At 46.0% G+C, this 24,976-nt stretch overlaps 3 protein-coding genes across 7 annotated transcripts in view; 1 reads left to right on the top strand and 2 right to left on the bottom strand.

The window, feature by feature from the left end:
• Nucleotides 1-5,462: 5,462 nt before the first annotated feature.
• pex3 (peroxisomal biogenesis factor 3) lies at nucleotides 5,463-10,417 on the bottom strand. The gene is made up of 12 exons (XM_024420135.2): nucleotides 10,203-10,417; nucleotides 9,788-9,919; nucleotides 9,545-9,626; nucleotides 9,403-9,446; nucleotides 9,171-9,292; nucleotides 8,932-8,998; nucleotides 8,745-8,799; nucleotides 8,462-8,612; nucleotides 7,481-7,551; nucleotides 7,258-7,389; nucleotides 7,005-7,101; nucleotides 5,463-6,909 (listed from the first exon to the last, which is right to left on the bottom strand). Exons 1-12 carry the CDS (start codon nucleotides 10,273-10,275, stop codon nucleotides 6,826-6,828), a joined length of 1,110 nt encoding a protein of 369 aa, XP_024275903.1. The 5' UTR covers nucleotides 10,276-10,417; the 3' UTR covers nucleotides 5,463-6,825.
• A 61-nt stretch (nucleotides 10,418-10,478) lies between these two features.
• adat2 (adenosine deaminase tRNA specific 2) lies at nucleotides 10,479-18,531 on the top strand. Of its 4 annotated transcripts, none has more exons than XM_024420146.2 (7): nucleotides 10,479-10,712; nucleotides 11,168-11,272; nucleotides 11,999-12,149; nucleotides 16,713-16,819; nucleotides 17,000-17,072; nucleotides 17,189-17,263; nucleotides 18,384-18,531. In XM_024420146.2, the coding sequence occupies exons 1-6, from the start codon at nucleotides 10,614-10,616 to the stop codon at nucleotides 17,215-17,217; spliced, it is 564 nt and encodes a 187-aa protein (XP_024275914.1). In that variant the 5' UTR covers nucleotides 10,479-10,613; the 3' UTR covers nucleotides 17,218-17,263; nucleotides 18,384-18,531. The 4 variants fall into 4 exon arrangements, with proteins under 4 accessions (XP_024275914.1, XP_024275913.1, XP_024275912.1 ...); XM_024420145.2 differs by having other exon boundaries at nucleotides 17,651-18,531; XM_024420144.2 differs by having other exon boundaries at nucleotides 17,189-18,531.
• A 1,856-nt stretch (nucleotides 18,532-20,387) lies between these two features.
• The window catches only part of aig1 (androgen-induced 1 (H. sapiens)), a 61,413-nt gene continuing 56,824 nt past the window's right edge, over nucleotides 20,388-24,976 (bottom strand). For both annotated transcript variants that reach the window (XM_024420142.2, XM_042321707.1), the window contains 2 exons: nucleotides 22,344-22,507; nucleotides 20,388-21,149 (listed from right to left, as the gene is read on the bottom strand). In XM_024420142.2, coding sequence (XP_024275910.1) covers nucleotides 21,115-21,149; nucleotides 22,344-22,507 — 199 coding nt within the window. In that variant the 3' untranslated portion in view covers nucleotides 20,388-21,114. The remainder of the gene's footprint in view (nucleotides 21,150-22,343; nucleotides 22,508-24,976) is intronic.

Raw genomic sequence — 24,976 nt, 5'->3', positions numbered from 1 at the left:
AGTATATATACAAAGGAATGTCCCTTTTTCAGGACCCTGTCTTTCAAAGATAATTTGTAAAAATCCAAATAACTTCACAGATCTTCATTGTAAAGGGTTTAAACACTGTTTCCCAAGCTTTTCAATTAACCATAAACAATTAATGAACATGCACCTGTGGAACGGTCATTAAGATACTAACAGCTTACAGACGGTAGGCAATTAAGGTCACAGTTATGAAAACTTAGGACACTAAAGAGGCCATTCTATTGACTCAGGATCCCTGCTCATCTGCGTGAAAGTGCCTTAGGCATGCTGCAAGGAGGCATGAGGACTGCAGATGTGGCCGGGGCAATACATTGCAATGTCCGTACTGTGAGACGCCTAAGACAGGCTACATGGAGACAGGAAGGACAGCTGATTGTCCTCGCAGTGGCAGACCACGTGTAACAACCAGAGGTCGACCAATTATGATTTTTCAACGCCGATACCGATTATTGGAGGACCAATAAAGCCGATAGCGATTAATCGGCAGATTTAAACAAAAAAATGTATTTGTAATAATGAAAATTAAAACAATACTGAATTAACACTTATTTTAAATTAATGGAATACATCAATAAAATCAATTTAGCCTCAAGTAGATAATGAAACATGTTCAATTTGGTTTAAATAATGCAAAAACAAAGAACGTAAAAGTGCAATATGTGCTATACAAGAAGGCTAACGTTTCAGTTCCTTGCTCAGAACATGAGAACATATGAAAGCTGGTGGTTCCTTTTAACAAGAGTCTTCAATATTCCCAGGTAAGACGTTTTAGGTTGTAGTTATTATAGTACTATTTCCCTCTATACCATTTGTATTTCATTAACCTTTGACTATTGGATGTTCTTATAGGCACTTTAGTATTGCCAGTGTATCGCTCCTCCCTGGGCTCGAACCAGCAACACAACGACAACAGCCACCACGTCGAAGCAGCGTTACCCATGCAGAGCAAGGGAAACAACCACCCCAAGGCTCAGTCAGTGAATTTTGAAACGCTATTAGCGCGCGCTAACAAGCCAGCCATTTCACTTCGGTCACACCAGCCTCATCTCGGGAGTTGATAGGTTTGAAGTCATAAACAGCCCAATGCTTGACGCACAAGGAAGAGCTGCTGGCAAAACGCACAAAAATGCTGTTTGAATTAATGTTTACACGCCTGCTTCTGCCTACCACCGCTGTCAGATACTTAGATACGTGTATGCTCAGTCAGATTATATGCAACACAGGACACGCTAGATAATATCTAGTAATATCATCAACCATGTGTAGTTAACTAGTGAGTATGATTGATTGTTTTTTATAAGATAAGTTTAATGCTAGCTAGCAATTTATCTTGGCTTGCTGCATTTGCATAACAGGCAGTCTCCTTGTGGAATGCAACGAGAGAGGCAGGTCGTTATTGCGTTGGACGAGTTAACTGTAAGGTTGCAAGATTGGATCCCCCGAGCGGACAAGGTGAACATCTGTCTTTCTGCCCCTGAACGAGACCGTTAACCCACCGTTCCTAGCCCGTCATTGAAAATAAGAATGTGTTCTTAACTGACTTGCCTAGTTAAATAAAGATTCAATAAAGGTGTAAAAATTGGATTCACGTTTATTGTCGAAGGAATGGGCATTACACCGAGGCCTGTACTCTGGAGCGGGATCGATTTGGAGGTGGAGGGTCCGTCATGGTCTGGGGCGGCGTGTCACAGCATCATCGGACTGAGCTTGTTGTCATTGCAGGCAATCTCAATGATGTGCGTTACAAGGGAAGACATCCTCCTCCCTCATGTGGTACCCTTCCTGCAGGCTCATCCTGACATGACTCTCCAGCATGACAATGACACCAGCCATACTGCTCGTTCTGTGCGTGATTTCCTGCAAGAGGAATGTCAGTGTTCTGCCATTGCCAGCGAAGAGCCCAGATCTCAATCCCATTGAGCACGTCTGGGACCTGTTGGATCAGAGGGTGAGGGCTAGGGCCATTCCCCCCAGAAATGTACAGAAATGTGCAGGTGTCTTGGTGGAAGAGTGGGGTAACATCTCACAGCAAGAACTGACAAATCTGGTGCAGTCCCTGAGGAGGAGATGCACTGCAGTACTTAATGCAGCTGGTGGCCACAACAGATACTGACCGTTACATTTGATTTTGCCCTCCCTCCCCTTTGTTCAGGGACACATTATTCAATTTCTGTTAGTCACATGTCTGTGGAACTTGTTCAGTTAATGTCTCAGTTATTGAATCTTCTTATGTTCATAGAAATATTTACACATGTTAAGTTTGCTGAAAATAAACGTTTATTTTTTTGCTGAGTTTACATGTGAAATGAGTAATGTGAGATATGTAAACATTATTAAAGTGGCATTATTAAAGTGACTAGTGTTCCATTTATTAAAGTGGCCAATGATATCAAGTCTGTAGGTAGGCAGCCGCCTCTCTGTGCTAGTGGTGGCTGTTTAACAATCTGATGGCCTTGAGATAGAAGCTGTTTTTCAATCTCTGTCCCAGCTTTGATGCACCTATACTGACCTCACCTTCTGGATGGAAGCGGGGGAACAGGCAGTGGCTTGGGTGGTTATTGTCCTTGATTTATTTTGGCTTTCTGTGACGTCAGGTGTTGTGGGTGCCCTGGAGGGCAGGTAGTTTGCCCCCGGTGATGCGTTGTGCAGACCGCACCACCCTCTGGAGGGCCCTGCGGTTGTGGGCGGTGCAGTTGCCGTACCAGGCGGTGATACAACCTGACAGGATGTTTTCAATCATGCACCTGTAAAAGTTAGTGAGGGTTTTCGGTGATAAGCGGAACATTTTCAGCCTGCTGAGGTTGAAGAGGCGCTGTTGTGCCTTCTTCACCATAGTGTCTGTGTGCGTGGACCATTTCAGTTTGTCAGTGATATGTACACAAAGGAACTTAAAACGTTCCACCTTCTCCACTGCTGTCCCATCGATGAGAATAGGGAGTGTACCCTTTGCTGTTTCCTGAAGTTCACGATCATCTCTTTTGTTTGGCTGACATTGAATGAGAGGTTATTTTCCTGACACCACGCTCCCGGGGGCCCTCACCTCCTCCCTGTAGGCTGTTTTGTTGTTGTTGGTAATCAAGCCTACCACTGTAGTGTCATCTGCAAACTTGATGATTGAGTTGAAGGCATGCATGGCCACGCAGTCGTGGGTGAACAGGAAGTACAGGAGGGGGCTGAGAACACACCCTTGTGGGGCCCCAGTGTTGAGGATCAGTGGAGGGGAGATGTTGTTTCCTACCTTCACCACCTGGGGTTGCTCGTCAGGAAGTCCAGGACCCAGTTGCATAGGGCGGGGTCGAGACCCAGGGTCTCAAGCTTAAGGATGAGTTTGGATGGTACTATGGTGTTGAATGCTGAGCTGTAGTCAATGAACAGCATTCTTACATAGGTATTCCTCTTGTCCAGATGGGATAGAGCAGTGTGATGGCGATTGCATCTTCTGTGGACCTATTGGGGCTGTAAGCAAATTGGATTGGGTCTAGGGTGACAGGTCGGGTGGAGGGCATATGATCCTTGACTAGTGTCTCAAAGCACTTCATGATGACAGAAGTGAGTGCTACGGGGCGGGGCGATAGTCTTTTAGTTCAGTTACCTTAGCTTTCTTGGGAACAGGAACAATGGTGGCCCTCTTTAAGAATGTGGGGACAGCAGACTGGGATAGGGATTGATTGAATATGTCCGTAAACACACCAGACAGCTGGTCCGCGCATGCTCTGAGGACGTGGCTAGGGATGCCGTCTGGGCCGGCAGCCTTGCGAGGGTTAACACGTTTAAATGTTTTCTCACGGGTGCCACGGAGAAGGAGAGCCTACAGTCTTTGGGAGCGAGCCGGGTTAGTGGCACTGTATTATCCTCAAAGAGAGCAAAAAAGTTGTTTAATTTGTCTGGAAGCAAGACGTCGATGTCCGCGACAGGGCTGGTGATCCGTAATTGTCTGTAGACCCTGCCACAAAGGTCTTGTGTTTGGGCCATTGAATTGCGACTCCACTTTGTCTCTATACTGACACTTTGCTCGTTTAATTGCTTTACGGAGGGATTAACTACACTGTTTGTATTCGGCCATGTTTCCAGTCGCCTTGCCATGATTAAATGCGGTGGTACGTGCTTTCAGTTTTGCGCAAATTCTGAGATCAATCCACGGTTTTAGGTTAGGGAAGGTTTTAATAGTCACAGTGGGTACAATATCTCCTATACACTTCCTTCTAAACTCACTCACCGAGTCAGCGTATATGTCAATGTTATTGTCTGAGGCTACCCGGAACATATCCCAGTCCACGTGATCGAAGCAAACTTGACGCGTGGGATCCGATTGATCAGACCAGCATTGGATAGACCTGAGCATGGGCGCTTCCTGTTTTAGTTTCTGCCTATAGGAGGGGAGCAACAAGATGGAGTTATGGTCGGATTTACCAAAAGGAGGGCGGGGGAGGGCCTTGTGTGTCTCGCGGAAGTTAGAGTAGCAATGGTCGAGCGTGTTACTCACTCGTGTATTGCAATCGATATGCTGATAGAATTTAGGTAGCCTTGTTCTCAAATTAGCTTTGTTAAATCCCCAGCTACGATAAATGCAGCCTCAGGATATATGGTTTCCAGTTTGCATAAAGTCCAGTGAATTCCTTGATGGCCGTCTTGATATCTGTTTGCAGGGGGATATACATGGCTGTGATGATAACCGAGGAGAGTTCTCTTGCGAGATAATAAGGTCAGCATATGATTGTGACAAATTCTAGGTCAGGTGAACAAAAGGACTTGAGTTCTTGTATGTTTTTACAATTACACCATGAGTTGTTAATCATGAACATACACCACCACCCTTCTTCTTACAGGAGAGATGTTTATTCCTGTCGGCGCAATGCACTGAAAATCTCGTTGGCTGTACGGACTCCGACAGCATGTCCCCAGCTAGCCATGTTTCCGTGAAACAGAGTATGTTACAATCCCGGATATCTATTTGAAAGCAACTCTTTCCCTGATTTCGTCGACTTTGTTACTAGGGACTGGACATTAGCAAGTGGGTGGTGTGCGCGCATCCGAAGCCTCACTCGGTTCGAATTCCCTGGGAGGTGCAGACAAAGGAGCCGCTTTGGGAAAGTCGTATTCCTGGTTGTAGTGCTGGTTGTCACAAAAATATGTATTTGTTTATGTTTCACCTGAAATGGCCATTTTATATTCAAACACTTTACATCTAATCATATCTTTTCTACCCCGTAACATACTAAAATGTGTAGTCAAGTGAAAAAATATAAACCAGAAAAGGAGCTTAAAATGAAATGTGAATCAGTGTGTTTATCACAAAGGTCAATAACTAGATGATGTCATGTTTAGTCACACACTCATATCATATGAACGATGTAATCTTTGAAAACAAGGGTTTAGGAGGTTTTGTTTGCCATCAGTATTTTCTAGGACTCATAAAACATGCCAACTACACAAAATACATGTTTTTGGTCATTTTCTTTATGTTTAACTTCTTAAATAATGGTGGCGGATCCATTTGTAAAATAAATACTGTGAAATTAACAAGGAAGGTAATCTAATGTATTTCCTAATAACATTTAATAGAGCTGTACTTGGTCCATAGCAAGTTTTTATTGAGCAGGTTGACATTTATTGATATGAATCTTGTCCTGGAGGCAGTACTAAGTGAATTCCACAAGATGGGCCAGCTGCTAAGTCAAAATTGGCTATATATCGTTAAAAAAATATATATTTTTTGGGGGTTGTTTTAAGATTTTGGGTTTTAATTTAAGGTTAGGCACAAGGTTAGGGTTAAAATCAGATTTGATTAATTTCTAGCTGTGCCATCTAGTGCTACCCTGCAGAGCATCCTTCATGAGTCATCCGAATAAATGCCAACCTGCCTTTATTGGCAGCTTGAGGGAGTGAGGGAGTCAACGTTAGTCCTTAGTTCTGTGCTGCCCTCTGCTGCTGCACAAAGGAACTTCTTAAATCAACACTACAGTATGATACAGACGCAGCAGTCAATGAAACGGCAACCTACATTTCTGTATAATAGGAAACACAAATCAAATACTGAATATATTAAATCATGTGTTTATAATTTTCAATGTCAACACTACAGTACTTACATTTTCTGTTGTCATTTAGAATGTTATGTTACAAAATATATAATACATAGGCCTACATTCTCACCTCTGAAATTTCCCAATTTCCATGATTTAAGAAAACAAACCTTAAAGATTACATTTCCAAAGAAGAGACAACATAAAAAGTGCAGAATTATGTATTAGACAATACTGAACATTGTTAAACAGGAATTAGACTGAGGTGTAATGAGAACTTGCAGCCTTGATGACACAGCACTGTTGATAATGGTAGATTAAAGGTCAAAATGGAAGGTAAGAGTTGACTCTTCAACAACAGTAATAGAAAGGAGAAAATAGTTCAAACTCAAAGCGACAGTAGTTCAACTTATGGTTAATGTATCGAAACAACGTCTACGTAAAGTGGGACAAGGCTTTCAGGATTTTATTTATTTTTCATGACACAGGAAAGTTACTTTGATTCAGAGGAGTCTGGCTGGCTGACTTTATAAACCGTGAGCCAAAAACTCAACTTCCCAAGATGAAGTGGGTATCTCACCTTGAGGTCTACAGCTGGAGTAGGCGGCAGTTCATGGCATTACATTCCACAATGGAACAGTCCTCAAGTATTCTGACATGGTACAGCGAATAAGAGCATTTCTTCCTCCATTCGTGATGTCCACAGCAGGCAGCGTCATGCAAAGATACAGAGCAGGAAGAGCAGGCCAGGTCTACCAGGAATATGTCAACTCCCTTATTTCTGCAGTTCATGGGATGTGCTGAATGTCTCATACACATTGGCAGCAAACTCCTTCACTTGGTCTATCATCAGGAGATCCTGCAGAGAGGAAAAGTGTCATCCTTAGACTCAAGACTTAAAACATGCTGGGATTCAAAAATGGAAATCGTTCCCAAAGGCAAATGAGCTCTTACCTGTACAAAGTGACTTGGTATTTCACTGCAGATGGAGTGGATCTGTCCATTCACAATGGGGATGATTTTGGCAACTGGGAGACTTACATGCGAGAGACTAGAAGAGATTGTGGAGGGGGCATTAATTGATAGGTAGAGTCATTTTATACAAAAACATGTTTTTTCATTTGTAGAATTCAGAAAGTGATTTACTATGACAAGTGACCTCCCATAAATTGCTGACAACTAAATTCATCCACAAAAAAAAACAGACCTATCAGGTGTAGTGATGGGGGTGGAGTCTCCTTGTGCTCCGGGTGGGGGCCGGAAAAACTCTGCCATGTTGTCAAGGAAACGGTTGAAGCCCCTGTTCAGGCAGGTGTTGAGTACAGTTCCGAAGTCCGGGCTGGAGAACAGAGGGGACACAGTTCAGCACACCCACACGCAAGATAAACCTCTCTAAATAAGGGTCAATGAGTGTTAGGCCTCCATTTTACCTTTCAAGCATGTCTCTGGTTTCATTGAGCAGCTTTATCGTAGTGACATCATTCTCCGTCAGACCACAGGCCTGTCAAACAATTAAATAATGTAAACCCCAGTTTTAACCCAAATAAACAAAAAAAAAAAAAAAAACATAAAGTTGTATGTCTATCAGTTCATGACCATTAATCTGACCAGGGTTGACAATCCAGCAATGGTTGGAACCGGTTCAGGGAAAAGAAACGAAAACCAGATTTTTATTTATTCATTTAGTAACAGAACCGGAAGCCATCTATACTGTTCCGGAACCGAATCGTTATTTTAAAAGCATGGGAACCAGTTAATAACATTCCAGGTATTTTTTTCCAGTCCCACAAAATCTCTTAAGAAATTGCCTATGCAAAGCCCTCCCTCTGTCGCTCAGAAACGTATATGCCAGTGTCTGCCTGCCAGCTGGAAATCTTTGCCAGTGGGTGTGTGTGTAGGCTACCTACCCCTCCCCTCTGAAGTATAGGTTACTGTAGCCTACAGCTGGCCAAGCTAGTGGAACTCGCTTAGTACTGCCTCCAGGACAAGATTCATACCAATAAAAAGCACGATTCAGGCATTAGGGAGATCTGTTTAAAATAATAGATGAACTTTTTCCAAGTTAAGGATACTATAGCTTCACATTGGAAGTATTAACTACAAGAGGTAAGACTTGTTTTTAGCTTGTTCCCTAGCTAACATTTGCTCTGGTCCAACGTTAAACCAACTCGGAAGTCCAAAGACATTCAAAGTTCCTCCATAGAAGCCACTCTTTTTCCATAGGTATAATTCTGTGGGCCTAATTCAGATAATGCATGTCATAACAAGATGCCTCCATCCCCTCTCGCCTCACCCGCAAAATTTCAGTTGCATCTTGTGCCCTACACTGTTTTTGCTGGTTTAGTTTGCCGGTCTGCTGGTCAGAACAGTAAAAAAATATATTTAAAAAATGGGCAGGTGAGGGCTGTCACCTGTGCAGCCAGAGTGTTCTCCTCGTCAGGCATCATGTACCAGGAGAGAGGTCTGTGTGTGGAGTCCCCGTCTCCCTCCTCCACCTGGGCTCTGATCTGGTTAAGGTGCTGCTCCAGCTCCTGAAGGGACAGACTCTGCTTCAGGGACACCCTGGGTGGGTGGGTGGGGAGACAGACACACAGTCACTGACAGACAGGCAAAAGCATCACATATGACTTAATCCTCCTAATGTGGTTTGAGGTGCTGCTGTGCAATGCGTGCATGTGGCTGGCACTGACTCACCCGCCCAATGTGTTCTGCACAGCTTTCTTAACTGCTGTTATCATCTCACTCAACCCTTGGGAGTCAGAGAGAATCCGTAAAATGCAAGGATGCTTTATAGCCTGTGGAACTCATTTAGGCTAATCAACAGAGGACTTGTTATACTAAAGGCCTAGCTATTTCAGAAAGCAGAGTAATTGTCTCTTACCATCCCCAAGGAGGTGCTGGATGCTGGAGAGGTATTGTTGTTGCACATCTGGAGGGGCCAAGGGCATCTGGTGGAGCACAGAACACAAAAATGGCATTTATAGACCACCCCACATCCAGAGGTGGTTTTATGGACACAGATAAAGCCAATTCCTGAACAAAAAAAAACATTTTAAATAGAGATTCTCCAGGCTAAATGTTTGTCTGGGAATTAAAAGAGATTGAAGCTTTAAGGCTTACCATGCCACTCTTGCTGACAGAGTTGTCCAAGTATAAGTAGCCACCAATGATATTGAGCTGGACACGGAGTAAAACAACCAACATACATGTACTGTACACAGCCACAACACTTCGGGTGAAACCTGGGGGAATAGGAAAAAGAGTGATTCCATGACAAACCTGTATATCAAGTGATCAAATGACTTTAGTTATTGATTCACAACGTAATTGCTGTTAAGGAACAATAACTTACTAATAATCTTCAGGTCCTCCCATATGTCAAGTTTATTTGCTGGTCTAGAAGAGAAACAGCAGATGTCATTAATACCTTAAACTAATAATTTTGTTTAACTATAGCTTTAGCAATTCCCCGACAGAGGTCATAAGACACTTACTTGCTCTTCAGCAGTGTAGTGAGGCTCTCAGAGTTTAAATGATGTAAAATGGCTTCTCTTAATGTAGGGAGCATTGACAACACTAAAAAAAAAAATGAAAAAAAGCATTAACAGGGTGTCAAACTGCACAAATAAGTGCTGTACGTAACTCAATCACTTGACATAATGAGTGTTGCAGGAGATTTCTGGGACTGTTACTAGGCTGAAGATGATGTGCCGATCAGGTAGACAGCAGTACTGTACCTGTCATGTTGCACGTTCTCTGGTTACTCTCGAAGTGGAACTGACGTCGGGCTTGAGCGATGTACTCTGATGCCTCACGCTCCTGCATCTCTCGGATTTTCTTTTGAGCATATTTACCAAGAAAGTACACACCTGGAACCGGCAAACGTACGGTCAAGGTAGCTAGAATGAGATTAGCTATTAACTAGATTTACCTACCACGATTATCTTTCAGGACATTAATTTTCTACCCATTTACATAACTTAGCTTTATATATACATAATCGTCAAAGTTTACATTAAACATTTCTGATAAAGTCCAGAACCACACAGGTAAACATTATGGCTTGCTAGCCAACTTTTCTAAATAATGAAAACGTTAGCACTTGGCTAACTAGCTCAACGTTATCTTGATAGCGTAGCTAGCTAACTTTACCTCCGACAAAAGCTCCAGCGAAAATAAATTTCCTTTTGTGGCGCTTCAGAAAATTCCACGTAGACGAAAACATTTTTGAGACGATTTATAAAACAGAAGAAACAAAGCACCCAACCGTGTTATTTTCCACAGTCGCACATGACACGAATTTGAATGCTAGCTACATGTCAAACACGGAGGTGGGAAGCTGAGCAAAGCAACATCGATTGATCAGTGTTTCTGCGATCATCTGCAAAATAAATGCCTGCGTGGTGCGTCCAATATTATCTTCCCCTTCAATGTGCGCAAATTTGTTCCAGGCAGACGGTGGGGATTTTATAACTGTCGCATGAGCGCTCTGTAATTGGAGTAGCTAGTTGGTATGCGTTTGTGTAATCTAATTTATCTAGTTTCTCAGACTGTACATTCAACATGGGGACAGAGCATGTGGGGAATGATGTCGTTTCTAAAGAGAACTTCCAGCCATGTGCCGAAGACATACAAAGGTGGATGGCTAATGCCTTTGACATGGTTGGTTTGGCATAGGGCAGCGTTTCCCAAAGTAGGTATTCGAGATCCCATGGGGTGCAGGTTCTGGTTATTGCCCTAACGCTACACCGCTAATTCAATTGATTAAAGCTTGATTAGCTTTGTAGTGCTAGGGCAAAAACCAAAACGTGCACCCATTGGGGTCCCGAGGGCCGAGTTTGGGAAACCCTGGCGTGGGTGCAGGACCTATAGCTACAATGCGCCGTTGGTGGTCGGTGTTTAGTTCTTTAGGGGTTTCAATAACTTTTAGAGGACGCCAAAACAAATCAGTTACTTTTCTTTTGCGTTTTCACTATGAAGACGCAAAAGAAAAGGAACGGAACCGCGACCACCAACGGCACATTTAGGCAAGGCAGGACAGGTCAATCCCACCAATAAATTACAACACACTATTTTAAATGGCTGGTGTACTAATAATAATCTCCACCTCTTTACAGGCAAAAGAAGCTTTGGAGAATGGTGAGGTGCCTGTTGGATGTCTCATGGTCTACAACAATGAGATTCTTGGAAAGGGGAGAAATGAAGTGAATGAAACAAAAAATGTGAGTAACTTAATCATTTCAGCTGAGCTATCACAGACAAACACATCTCCTCAATGGTTATTTGCTGTGGTTATTGCCTTGCACGTGTCCAAACAAAGGCATTTACCAAAGACATACCGGTACCCTAATCTAGTGGTTCTCAAGCCTCTCCTCTTGGATCCCCAGACGTTTCACAATGTTGTTGTAGCCCTTTACTAGCTCACCTGGTTCACCTAGTCATGGGCTTGAACTGGTTCACCTAGTCATGGGCTTGAACTGGTTCACCTAGTCATGGGCTTGAACTGGTTCACCTAGTCATGGGCTTGAACTGGTTCACCTAGTCATGGGCTTGAACTGGCTCACCTGGTTCACCTAGTCATGGGCTTGAATTGGCTCACCTGGTTCACCTAGTCATGGGTTTGAATTGGCTCACCTGGTTCACCTAGTCATGGGCTTGAATTGGCTCACCTGGTTCACCTAGTCATGGGCTTGAATTGGCTCACCTGGTTCACCTAGTCATGGGCTTGAACTGGCTCACCTGGTCATGGGCTTGAACTGGCTCACCTGGTTCACCTAGTCATGGGCTTGAGGAGTAGTTGACTCAGAAGTGTTTGATCTATTCCAGAGCTAGCACATTGAAGTGCTGGGGATCCCAGAGGAGAGGTTTGAGAACCACTGGAATCGTTCTCTTTCTCCTATCCTTCCAACACCATGCCTGTTAATGTTAGCTGTCTCTGTGTGTTCCAGGCCACTCGCCATGCTGAGATGGTGGCTCTGGACCAGGTGCTGGAGTGGTGTCGTCATAGAGACCTGGACCCCAGGACAGTGTGTGAAAGGACTGTGCTCTACGTGACTGTGGAGCCTTGCATCATGTGTGCAGGAGCTCTTCGCCTGACCAGTATCCTTATGACCTCATCAACCAGTCTCCACTTGGGTTTACCTAGTTTACTGTAGCATTTGTGTAGATTTGTTGTGAGGGTTTACCTCAAATGACTCTGTATAGGATGGCCAATCAAAAATTGATATTTTGACCAATGGGTAAAATAATGTTGTGTAGATAATCCTCCAAGAAAACCAATGGTCCAAACCTCATGTCTCATCATCTGTTGAAAAATTGTAGTTTTGACCCTTGTAAAACGGGGGTGACTAAATCAATGGAGGCCAGAGGGAAAAAACAGCTAGGCTGGATTCTGTGCAAGAATGAAGGTTACTGGCTACCTGACAGGGTGACGTTCCTGTTGAAATTGTCATCTGTGTAATGGTTCTCTTGTGGTGAAGGAGAGTCGGACCAAAATGTGGCGTGTAGATTGCGATCCATGTTTAATAAACAAACGTAAAAACACGAATCAATACAAACACTACAAAACAATGAACGTAACAAAAACCGAAACAGTCCTATCTGGTTCAAACACAGAGACAGGAACAATCACCCACAAACACACATTGAAACCCAGGCTACCTAAATATGGTTCCCAATCAGAGACAATGACTAACACCTGCCTCTGATTGAGAACCATATCAAGCCAGACATAGAAATAGACAAACTAGACATGAAACAGAATGCCCACCCAGCTCACGTCCTGACCAACACTAAAACAAGGAAAACCCATACGAATGATGGTCAGAATGTGACAGTACCCCCCCCCCCCAAAGTGCGGACTCCGAACGCACAACCTAAACCTATAGGGGAGGGTCTGGGTGGGCATCTGTCCGCGGGTGGCGGCTCTGGCGCTGGACGTGGACCCCACTCCATAATTGTCTTAGTCCACCTCCTTAGCGTCCCTTGAGTGGCGACCCTCGCTGCTAACCTTGGCCTAGGAAACCTAACAACGGACCCCACTGGACTGAGGGGCAGCTCCGGACTGAGGTAGCTCAGGACTGAGGGATAGCTCGGGACTGAGGGGAAGCTCAGGACTGAGGGGAAGCTCAGGACTGAGGGGAAGCTCAGGACTGAGGGGAAGCTCAGGACTGAGGGGAAGCTCAAGACTGAGGGGAAGCTCAAGAGGAAGCTCAGGACTGAGAGGAAGCTCCGGACTGAAAGGAAGCTCCGGCAGGTTGATGGATCTAGCAGATCCTGGCTGGCTGGTGGTTCCGGCAGATCCTGGCTGACTGGCAGATCCTGGCTGAATGGCGAATCCTGGCAGACTGGCGGATCCTGGCAGACTGGCGGATCCTGGCTGACTGGCGGATCCTGGCTGGTGGATCTAACTGATCCTGGCGGCACTTGCGGCGCTGGACAGACTGGCGGCACTGGGCAGACTGGCGGCACTGGCGGCACTGGGCAGACTGGCGGCGCTGGGCAGACTGACGGCACTGGCGGCGCTGGGCAGACTAGCGGCGCTGGGCAGACTGGCGGCACTGGGCAGACTGGCGGCACTGGGCAGACTGGCGGCACTGACGGCGCTGGGCAGACTGGCGGCACTGACGGCGCTGGGCAGACTGGCGGCACTGGGCAGACTGGCGGCGCTGGGCAGACTGGCGGCACTGGAAGAGTCTGGTTGACTGGCGGATCTGGAAGAGTCTGGCTGACTGGCGGATCTGGAAGAGTCTGGCTGACTGGCGGATCTGGAAGAGTCTGGCTGACTGGCGGATCTGGAAGAGTCTGGCTGACTGGCGGATCTGGAAGAGTCTGGCTGACTGGCGGATCTGGAAGAGTCTGGCTGACTGGCGGTTCATGGCAGACTGACTGATCTGGCTGCTCCATGCTGACTGGCGGCTCTGGCTGCTCCACGCTGACTGGCGGCTCTGGCTGCTCCATATAGGCTGACAGCTCTGGCGGCTTCTTACAGACTGGCAGCTATGGCGGCTCCGTGCAGACTGGCAGCTCCTTGCAGACTGGCAGCTCCTTACAGATTGGCAGCTCCGTGCAGACTGGCAGCTCCGTGCAGCCTTGCAACTCCTTGCAGACTGGCAGCTCCGGCTGCTCCATGCAGACTGACAGCTCTGGCTGCTCTATGCAGACTGGCAGCTCTGGCTGCTCCATGCAGGCTGACAGCTCTGGCTGCTCCATGCAGGCTGACAGCTCTGGCTGCTCCATGCAGGCTGGCAGCTCTGGCTGCTCCATGCAGGCTGGCAGCTCTGGCTGCTCCATGCAGGCTGGCAGCTCTGGCTGCTCCATGCAGGCTGGCATCTCTGGCTGCGCTGAACAGACAGGAGACTCCAGCAGCGCTGTAGAGGAGGAAGGCTCTGGCTGCGCTGAACAGGCGGGAGACTCCGACAGCGCTGGAGAGGCGAGGCGCACTGTAGGCCTGATGCGTGGTGCTGGTACTGGTGGTACTGGACCGAGCACACGCACAGGAAGCCTGGTGCGGGGAGCTGCCACCGGAGGGCTGGTGTGTGAAGGTGGTACTGGATAGACCGGACCGTGCAGGCGCACTGGAGCTCTTGAGCACCGAGCCTGCCCAACCTTACCTGGTTGAATACTCCCGGTCGCTCTACCAGTGCGGCGAGGTGGAATAGCCCGCAATGGGCTATGTAGGCGAACCGGGGACACCGTGCGCAAGGCTGGTGCCATGTAAGCCGGCCCAAGGAGACGCACTGGGGACCAGATGCGTAGAGCCGGCTTCATGGCATTTGGCTCGACGCTCAATCTAGCCCGGCCGATACGCGGAGCTGGAATATACCGCACCGGGCTATGCACCCGCACTGGAGACACTGTGCGCACCACAGCATAACACGGTGCCTGCCCGGTCTCTCTAGCCCCCCGGTAAACACAGGGAGTTTGCGCAGGTCTCCTACCTGGCGTAGCCATACTCCCTGTGAGCCCCCCCAAGACATTTTTGGGGCTGACTCTCGGGCTTCCGTCCGCGCCGCCGTGCTTGCTTCGCCAACCTCATTCTCCGATAACCTTCCGCGCACTGCTCCATCGAATCCCAGGCGGGCTCCGGCACTCTCCCTGGGTCGACCGCCCACCTGTCTATCTCCTCCCAAGAAGTATAGTCCATACTGTACTCCTCTTTGGGCTGCTCCTGTTGCCTCCTCTCCTGCTGCACCTGTTGCCTCTCCTGCTGCTCCTGCCTGTTGACACGCTGCTTGGTCCGGTTGTGGTGGGTGATTCTGTAACGGTTCTCTTGTGGTGAAGGAGAGTCGGACCAAAATGTGGCGTGTAGATTGCGATCCATGTTTAATAAACAAACGTAAAAACACGAATCAATACAAACACTACAAAACAAAGAACGTAACGAAAACCGAAACAGTCCTATCTGGTTCAGAGACAGGATCACCCACAAACACACAGTGAAACCCAGGCTACCTAAATATGGTTCCCAATCAGAGACAATGACTAACACCTGCCTCTGATTGAGAACCATATCAGGCCAGACATAGAAATAGACAAACTAGACATGAAACATAGAATGCCCACCCAGCTTACGTCCTGACCAACACTAAAACAAGGAAAACGCATACGAATGATGGTCAGAACGTGACAATCTGTCTTCTCGAATCCGCAGGACATAGATTAATATAGATGTAAAATGGTTATCGAGTTTGAGACATGGCATGTAGTATTTTCACATTTTAGTACACATTCGAAATTTCTGTTCTTTTCAGAAGATTTCTCACAAAACAAGCGTATCTGTGAAATGTCAACGGAACACTGAGCGTATACCAAGCTTTTTATTTTCAGTCGTTCACGTTTAATTCAGCTCTTGTCAAGCTAATTTAGCCTTTTGCAACCTGCTGGAACAACTCTGAAGACGACAAATGTAAAGTCCTCAAATTGTCACGAGAAACCTGCTCCGCTATGTCAAAAGAGCTCGGTGCTTATTATTGGATGTATTAGGTTAATTAGGTTATGAAATCTGACTTTTAGGATATAATGTTAATGATCTGTTAGAGAAAGACCCCACTAAACGATTCAGAACATTTACAATCATATGTCTTGGTAAAATGTATTTTACTAACATAAGGAAGTGAAATTTCATCACCGAAGCTCGTTTTCACCCACTCTTGGAAGAATGGGTGGACACCCTACTCTGTAGGACATGTCCGAGAGCGAGTTTGTTTTGCCTGATGCCCCGGGTGGGTGGAAATTTCACTTGAGGCCCAATAGAATGGTCTAAAATGTGCGAACTCCGCCCACCCGCAGCACCCGGCAATTCAAAATTAACAAAACCTCTTTATCCTTTTTAAATTGTATTTATGTATTTTTTATTTATTTTTTTTTACCCCCTTTTTCGATCTTGTCTCATCGCTGCAACTCCTCAACGGGCTCTGCGGCGAAGGCCGAGTCATGTGTCCTCCAAACCGCGCTTCTTAACACCCGCCCGCTTAACTCGGAAGCCAGCCGCACCAATGTGTCGGAGAAAACACCGTTCAACTGACTACAATAGTCAACCTGCAGGCTCCCGATCCGCCACAAGGAGTCGCTAGAGCTTGATGAGCCAAGTCTGTAGTGCCTTAGACCGCTGTGTCACTCGGGATGCCCCTCATGATCAATTTTACCTTAACAGTGCAACAGACATTCCTCTAGTGGTCTACGGGTGTAATAATGACAGGTTTGGTGGCTGTGGATCTGTTCTAGACATCCCCTCGGCTGATCTACCTCACACTGGCTCATCATTTAAGGTACAATATGTCGTCCAGTGTTCACAGCATTCTTTTTGAACCCAGTCTCTCTTTGTGCTTTTGTTGGAAAGAGACTGATTATCTCATGTTGAAATGCATCCGAGCCTAGTCTAGAGTTGAGTAGGATCATTAATTGACTTCAGGAGGGCAATGATTAAACAATTGCTCCTTCATTTTCAGTGTATCTCTGGCTTCAGAGCAGAGGAAGCAGTGGAGATGCTGAAGACTTTTTATAAACAGGAGAACCCTAATGGTAAGAACTGCTCTTTTAGGATTTATCTCATTCTGTAACCAGCATTATACGTATCTAAGTATTATCATGTACATTATAGTTGCACAACTTTAAAAGACAGTTTTTTTCCATTTCAGCTCCCAAGCCGAAGACAAGGAAGGAGTGATATTTTGTTGGTGTCCAGCAGGGGGCTCTAGACTTTAAGAAATGAGGTGAGGAGCAGAGAAGGATGATGTAAATGGAGTAGCTAACAAAGCTTTTTCCCTAAAAAGACTTGGATTTGTCTTTCTGACAAAGGAATCAAATAGATTTTTTGTGTGTTCTCACTTATTTGCTCAGACGTTTGTGTTAGCACTCATTTTCATATTATTGACAGTATATTAGACCCTTACAGTATAGTTTGGCTGGAGACAAACGTCTGGAAAGTGGCTTGATTGTGACGCTTTGCAGGCTCTGTATCTTTCCTGTGTGGTTGGCTATGTGAGGAGCTGTTGCTGACTTTATTATGGTTATTAGTGTACAGTACCAAGTAGACAGAAACTGTCCGGTCTGCATTATTGTCTGGGTTCTCTTCTTCTCCATGTTCTCATCTAACCCAGAATGTGATCTCACTCCGAGCACCCTGGGTCTAGGATGAGCTGAGCTTAAGGCAGGTACCGGGGGCCCCTCAGCAACCTCTAAAGGAGCTCTCTCTCTCTCTGGCGTCAATCATCAACTGCCGTCATGGATCTGAAATCAGTGTTGCCCCCCGAGGCCATTTCCCACTCCAATGTATCATGTCTGTGATAGTTTCTGGGTTTGTTATGCATGTCTTGGATTGTTAAGTACTGGTGTCGTCATGTACAATAGGATGGTGGAGTTCTCCACTTTGAAAATGTTGTGATTACTAAGTGGCATAGCTGCTTTGTGATTGATTGATTTTCTGCTGAAGAACAAATACGTATTCACAGCATTAGTCTCAGCGGGAGAAGGAACACTGAATAGTATAATAGACTGGGAGCGCCCATGCAGACAGTCCTGTCTCTCCTACTGAATGACTAGGCCAGACTTCACTGCAGAGGGACCATATTTCAATGTGGGACCAACTTATTTCAGATCAGAAAGGAGACAAATGTCCGTTCCATCGACTCCCGCAGGTATTTTGATCTCAGTCTCAGTAACCACCAACACTCACACCAGCACTGCAGTTTGGTGTGTCACAAACAGAATGTGTTTGTAGCATAGAGCACAGCTGTGAGGGGTAATAGTCAGTCTGAAGCGCCTCCCCTTCACTTGCAGCAGGCAGGCAGCATCCCTCAGCCTTAAACCCTTAGTGGTCTCTTCCCTGGACAGGATCAGGAACAGAGGAAGTAACCGCCCAGTCAGCATCAGACAGTTCCGGTTGTACCAGCTCCAAGTGACTGCTCCACACTGACCTGCTGTAGCTTTCACTATGGTTTAAAACTCTCTTGTAAATCTAATAAAACTTTTTTTGAAATGCACAAAATGTTCTCTTTATTTAGTTCAACTACCGTATGTAGTTTATTCACCAATGTAAATGTTGTGGATAAACACTTTGTGAAGGTGACAATGTAAGTTTGAAGAACTGCGAACCTCTAGCTAGTGATCACCATTGCTATATCTACAGGAAATTTGACAATTTATTTCAGATTTTCAGTAACTGACTGGTGTTTGAGAGTTTTCTACAATAAGAGAACAGTGATTATCACCTACCGGCTGCAGTGCAATTATTCTTAATCACTTAATACTGTCACGTCCCCCTGGATTTGTGTGTTATGACTCATTCCTTTAAAGGTTTCAAATCTTTGATGATTGCGGCTGTGGCGAGTTAGATGCAATCTCTTGCCCTTGGCTACATTCTAACTATACAACCCCCCCTGAAAGTCACTCCTGTAGAGCTCTGCTGCTCCAGCCAAAGTACCACTCAGGATCCCTGCCTCAGACTGGCACAGTACACTTGCTCAGCTGCCCGCCCGCCCACACACATCCGGCAGACACGCACACACACACCTTGCCAAAGGATCTGTACTCTGTATTTTCTGTGCTTGGAGGCTGCAGGGTTTGAGAACCATCACAGTGAGTACTTGGAGCCACGATGCAGGGCTATATCTGGGCCTCCATCTTGTGGCTGCAGATTAAGCTGCGTTGTTTTCCACCTAGTGGGGCCTGGAGACAGAAAAGTTGCATTTAAACAGCTTTTACCTCCACTGATGTCGATACACGTCGAGCGGTAATGTTATCTGGCTCTGGCATTTCTGCCTGTGAGTTTGTAGTCATGACACTTTTGATTGGCTTTGACTAAGCCTTGCATGTTGCTCAAGCTTTTCCTGCTTACCGAACACCGTTTTTGCCCTAATTACTATGCTAATGTATGCCAGCAAAATCCTTCAAAATGCATTCAATTTGTCACCTCCACATGGGGGACCGGCAGTGTTAATGAGAAGACTGAAGTGTCGTTCTCTTGTTATCAAGCTGACAGAGAGCCTGCGACTGTGCACACATTCCGCCATTACAAAAGTGTATACAAAACAACTTACCCGGGCAAAGATGTCATTCTCTATCAGGATGAAAAACCACAGTTGTCAAGACCACCTATTTCTGTTTCACTAGAGAGGGATGGATGAGAAGGGTTTCATTTTTCCATCTAATTGAGCTGACAGCTGTTATTACAGGAGTTGGTTCTGGTGGGACACTTTAAGAGGTTTTGTTGAATAGAAAAGTGAGGATAGCTAGAGAGGAGATTTAGCTCTGCTATTTGCCTGTTTTGGCTCTGTTTAAACATGGGTGTTAATAGGGTTGTAATAACTTGTCAGTCTGTTTAAAAATGATAAACAGCAGCGGAGATCATATCACTCGAAATAAACGTACAGCCACTCAAAGAATGTACCAAATGTTTCTATTATATACTGTGGTATACTTACATTATAGGCTAACATATTATTTTGAGAGAGCTTTTGAGGTCTGTCTCCCAGAGTCACTAGAGCCTTGGAATAGCTGTGAATAAAAATACATATTATGGGTACATTTCTTCTGCATTGAGCTTCTGGTTATTTAGTGTGTCTTTATGGACTGGAATGTGTGTGTTTCTCGTTAAGAGCTTGTCCAGCGCTGCACAAAGGAATTGTTATGTTTGGACCGAGTGCGTCTGAAAAAGCAAGGCAGAAATTGCCAGTGAAAATATAGAGCAAAAATGAAATCATACGTGTGGTTATTTTTAATTGAATGGCTGGGCCGTCATTCCCGTGGAACTTAGTGTTGTGTGAGTCTGTGAAGAGAAGAGCTGTAGTGAGACTGGCTGACACACACACACACACACACACGTCCACGACACCTCTGACTCGCTCTAAATAACAACTTTTTATTGAAAGACCATACACTTTAAATGCGGTCATCCTTTTTCTTTTCTTTTTTTTACAAAAGCATTAAAACAAGAAAGGGTATTTTGGAGCAGCGGAGCTGCCAGTCTGGCTGTCCCAGAAAATAACATTCTGTGGTACAGCTGTTAGACAATACACATCCAAGAAAAGGCGATCATTCATGCCACTGTACGAGATGCCCTCGCTGGAAAGCACTCCAGTCAAAAGAAAAAAGAGAAGAGAATTTGAATACATGGCTTTTGCTAACTCTGCTGGCGTGCCTAAGCATCTTAAGATTAATATCATACCGTAGCAGTTAGTTCATTCCACTAATACACTACACTCTGTGTTCAGATAATAACTTGAGCCTTTGAGGTGGATGAACAGGATGATTCAATATTAATAAGTGGGTAAATGTAATGTCATCGTCATACCTCCAGTGAATAGAAAGGTGGAGAATTCATATCCCACCTTGTCATCGACGGAAAACAGGCATCTCAGTTCTTAGCTACAGTCTCAACAATTTTAAGAGGAGGACTCCGAACACAGCTTTAAAAGCCAACATAACATTCCCACGTATTTTTCCATCATTTATTTACACAGTGGTTGTTATTCTGCAGTCCGAGTCGGGATTGGGCCTGTCTTTGCGGCAGCCCAGTGAGGACTGGGTCTTGACTTGATGGCAAGGTTCCCACATGTGTTTGCCTTCAGTCGGATTTAGCCTTGTCTGTGTCTAGAACACCTGGAAGACAGAGAAATATCAATGCACGGTTTTCTCTACTTTAATCGTACACAACTCAAATCAGTGGTGTTGAGGGGAATATGAAGTTGTATAAGACAGAGAACAGAAATATTAACAGTTTGTAAATGTAGAGAGTTTTCAGAGACCATAGTCACAAATACCACTTTATATCCAAAATGAAAAACCAATTGAACATTCATAGCTGACCAATTGGCCTCATATATCTATCATCAAATGTCCCATATGGGCAAATTGAGGTTATGTTGGAGTGGTGAGATGGGAACATGAGCTCTGAAGGATGGAGCTAAATCACAGCAGGACTAAACCAAGGAGAAGAGAGAGGGGATTGGAAAGGAGAGAGCAAAAGAGAGAGAGCCAGGGAGAGTGGATTGGAAAGAAGTAAAGTGGGAGAGAGAGAGGGAGAAAGAGGATGGGCTAGAGGATGAAGGGATTAGAAGGAAAAGAGAGGAGGGAGAAAGAAGAGAGAACATGGGTGAAGGGAGGGGAATGGTAAAGAGAGATAGAAAAGAGAGGAGAAGAGGAGACCAGAGAGGACAAGAGAAATGAGAATGGACAGAGAGATGAGGGAATAGTGAGCAGATCAAAGGATGTAGAAGTTTGTGATAGGAAATGGAATGGTTGTGCTGATTTGTTGGGTCAGTGTCAAACAGGTGGGAGGAGAAGGGATGGAGGGATTTGGTGTCTGCTAGCTGCAGTCAACTCGTCTTCTCTCCTCATTTCCCATCTGTTACTCAGCACCGCAGGTAGCACTACTCCCACAGACCTCCCAGCCCGCACTTTTAATGGAAATGGGTACAGGAATGTGTGTGTGTGATAGCTCAAGTGTGTACAGGTGTGCGAGTGTATGTGCAGTGTGTGTGTGCGGGTAAATATGTTAGTGTGTTACATATTTTGCACTAGTTTGCACTTGTGTGTGTGGGTGAGTGCTGGTGTGAGTGCGAGAACTAATAGAGGCTCTGAAATCCCAGGGATTCTGTGCAGGGATTTGCGCCAGGACAGGCACCTAACATGCTATTCCGCTTTGCACTGTGGCTAACACACACACACACACACACACACACACACACACACACACACACACACACACACACACACACACACACACACACACACACACACACACACACACACACACACACACACCAGCGGCTGCCAGACGTCCTGAGGGCTTACATTTGGAGCCGTCCCAGATGTAGCTGTTGAGGATCTCTCCCAGGACGTAGTAGATGTTAATCAGGACAGTGAGGCAGAAGAAGAAGGCCACCTTCGCCAGGGGACTGATCTGCTCCAACAGGGGGTAGACCCACACGCCGGTCACATGGTTCACCCAGCACATCCTGACAGGAGAGCGAGAGGGAGGTAGGGGTGAGATAGAGGACAAAGATATAAGGAAAGAGAGAGAGTGCAGAGTTTATACTTTTATATTACAGCCAGCTGTCTGTGTCAATAGAGGCTCAAAGTTGGCCAAAGTGGAGATCCTTTGTTGCTGCCATCCACCCACTGTCTGTGTCACTTTGTCTGTCTGCCTTCTAGAGTATCCAGCCACATCCCTTTCATAAAGTCAGTCTGGTCCAGCGAGTGTCTGACAGACAGCACACACACGTGGTTGTCTTACTGTAGGAATCCAGACTAAACATTTTTAATAGTGAGATGATGATATAAACGTACCCGTCCTAAACTATGCCGAACCACTGAAATGGAGTACATACAGTACATGTAATGCTATACTTGAACATACAGTACTACCGATACAGTACAGTGGTAGAGGACATTAGAAGGACCATCAGTGTCAGTGGATTGAGGTAATGTGCCCTCAAAGGAGAGACACACTGCTAGGAGAGGTCTGAGAGAGAGAGAGACACTGCTAGAAGAGGTCTCAGAGAAAGAGACACTGCTAGGAGAGGTCTCAGAGAGAGAGAGACACTGCTAGGAGAGGTCTCAGAGAGAGAGAGACACTGCTAGGAGAGGTCTCAGAGAGAGAGACACTGCTAGGAGAGGTCTCAGATGAGAGAGACTGCTAGAAGAGGTCTCGAGAAGAGGTCTCAGAGAGAGGAACACTGCTAGGAGACGTCTCAGAGAGAGGGACACTGCTAGGAGACGTCTCGGGAGAGGAGACACTGCTAGGAGACATCTCAGAGAGAGAGACACTGTTAGGAGAGATCTCAGAGAGAGAGACACTGCTATGAGAGGTCTCAGAGATAGAGACACTGCTAGGAGAGATCTCAGAGAGAGAGAGAGACACTGATAGGAGAGATCTCAGAGAGAGAGACACTGCTATGAGAGGTCTCAGAGATAGAGACACTGCTAGGAGAGATCTCAGAGAGATAGAGACACTGTTAGGAGAGATCTCAGAGAGAGAGAAACTGTTAGGAGAGATCTCAGAGAGAGAGACACTGCTATGAGAGGTCTCAGAGATAGAGACACTGCTAGGAGAGGTCTCATAGAACAGAGAGACACTTCTTGGGGAGATCTCAGGGAGAGAGACACTGCTAGCAGAGGTCTCGGAGAGAGAGAGAGACACTGCTAGGGGAGGTCTCAAGGATAGACACTTCTAGAAGAGGTCTCAGGGAGAGAGACACTGCTAGGAGAGGTCTCAGAGAGAGAGACACTGCTAGGAGAGGTCTCAGAGAGAGAGACACTGATAGGAGAAGTCTCAGAGAGAGAGACACTGCTAGGAGAGATCTCAGAGAGAGAAAGACACTGATAGGAGAAGTCTCAGAGAGAGAGACACTGCTAAGAGAGGTCTCAGATGAGCAAGACTCTGCTAGGAGAGGTCTCAGAGAGAGAGACACTGCTAGGAGAGGTCAGAGAGAGAGACACTGCTAGGAGGGGTCTCAGATGAGAGAGACTCTGCTAGGAGAGGTCAGAGAGAGACACTGCTAGGAGAGGTCTCAGAGAGAGAGAGACACTGCTAGGAGAGATCTCAGAGAGAGAGACACTGATAGGAGAGATCTCAGAGAGAGAGACACTGCTAGGAGAGATCTCAGAGAGAGAGACACTGCTAGGAGAGGTCTCAGATGAGAGAGACTGCTAGGAGAGGTCTCAGAGAGAGAGACACTGCTAGGAGAGATCTCAGAGAGAGGGACACTGCTAGGAGATGTCTCAGAGAGAGGGACACTGCTAGGAGGGATCTCAGAGAGAGAGAGACACTGTTAGGAGAGGTCTCAGAGAGAGAGACACTGCTATGAGAGGTCTCAGAGATAGAGACACTGCTAGGAGAGGTCTCATAGAACAGAGAGACACTTCTTGGGGAGATCTCAGGGAGAGAGACACTGCTAGCAGAGGTCTCGGAGAGAGGGACACTGCTAGGAGAGATCTCAGAGAGAGAGACACTTCTAGAAGAGGTCTCAGGGAGAGAGACACTGCTAGGAGAGGTCTCAGAGAGAGGGACACTGCTAGGAGAGATCTCAGAGAGAGAGACACTGCTAGGAGAGGTCTCAGAGAGAGAGACGCTGCTAGGAGAGGTCTCAGAGAGAGAGACACTGCTAGGAGAGGTCTCAGAGAGAGAGACACTGATAGGAGAAGTCTCAGAGATAGAGACACTGCTAGGAGAGGTCTCATAGAACAGAGAGACACTTCTTGGGGAGATCTCAGGGAGAGAGACACTGCTAGGAGAGGTCTCGGATGAGAGAGACACTGCTAGGAGAGGTCTCAGATGAGAGAGACACTGCTAGGAGAGATCTCAGAGAGAGAGAGACACTGTTAGGAGAGATCTCAGAGAGAGAGACACTGTTAGGAGAGGTCTCAGAGAGAGAGACACTGCTAGGAGAGATCTCAGAGAGAGAGAAACACTGATAGGAGAAGTC

The sequence above is a fragment of the Oncorhynchus tshawytscha genome, linkage group LG05, assembly GCF_018296145.1.
Source record: "Oncorhynchus tshawytscha isolate Ot180627B linkage group LG05, Otsh_v2.0, whole genome shotgun sequence".
In the NCBI taxonomy this organism is placed as follows: domain Eukaryota; kingdom Metazoa; phylum Chordata; class Actinopteri; order Salmoniformes; family Salmonidae; genus Oncorhynchus; species Oncorhynchus tshawytscha.
Note: the sequence above shows the minus strand (reverse complement) of the source record. Positions and strands in the feature narration are given on the sequence as shown.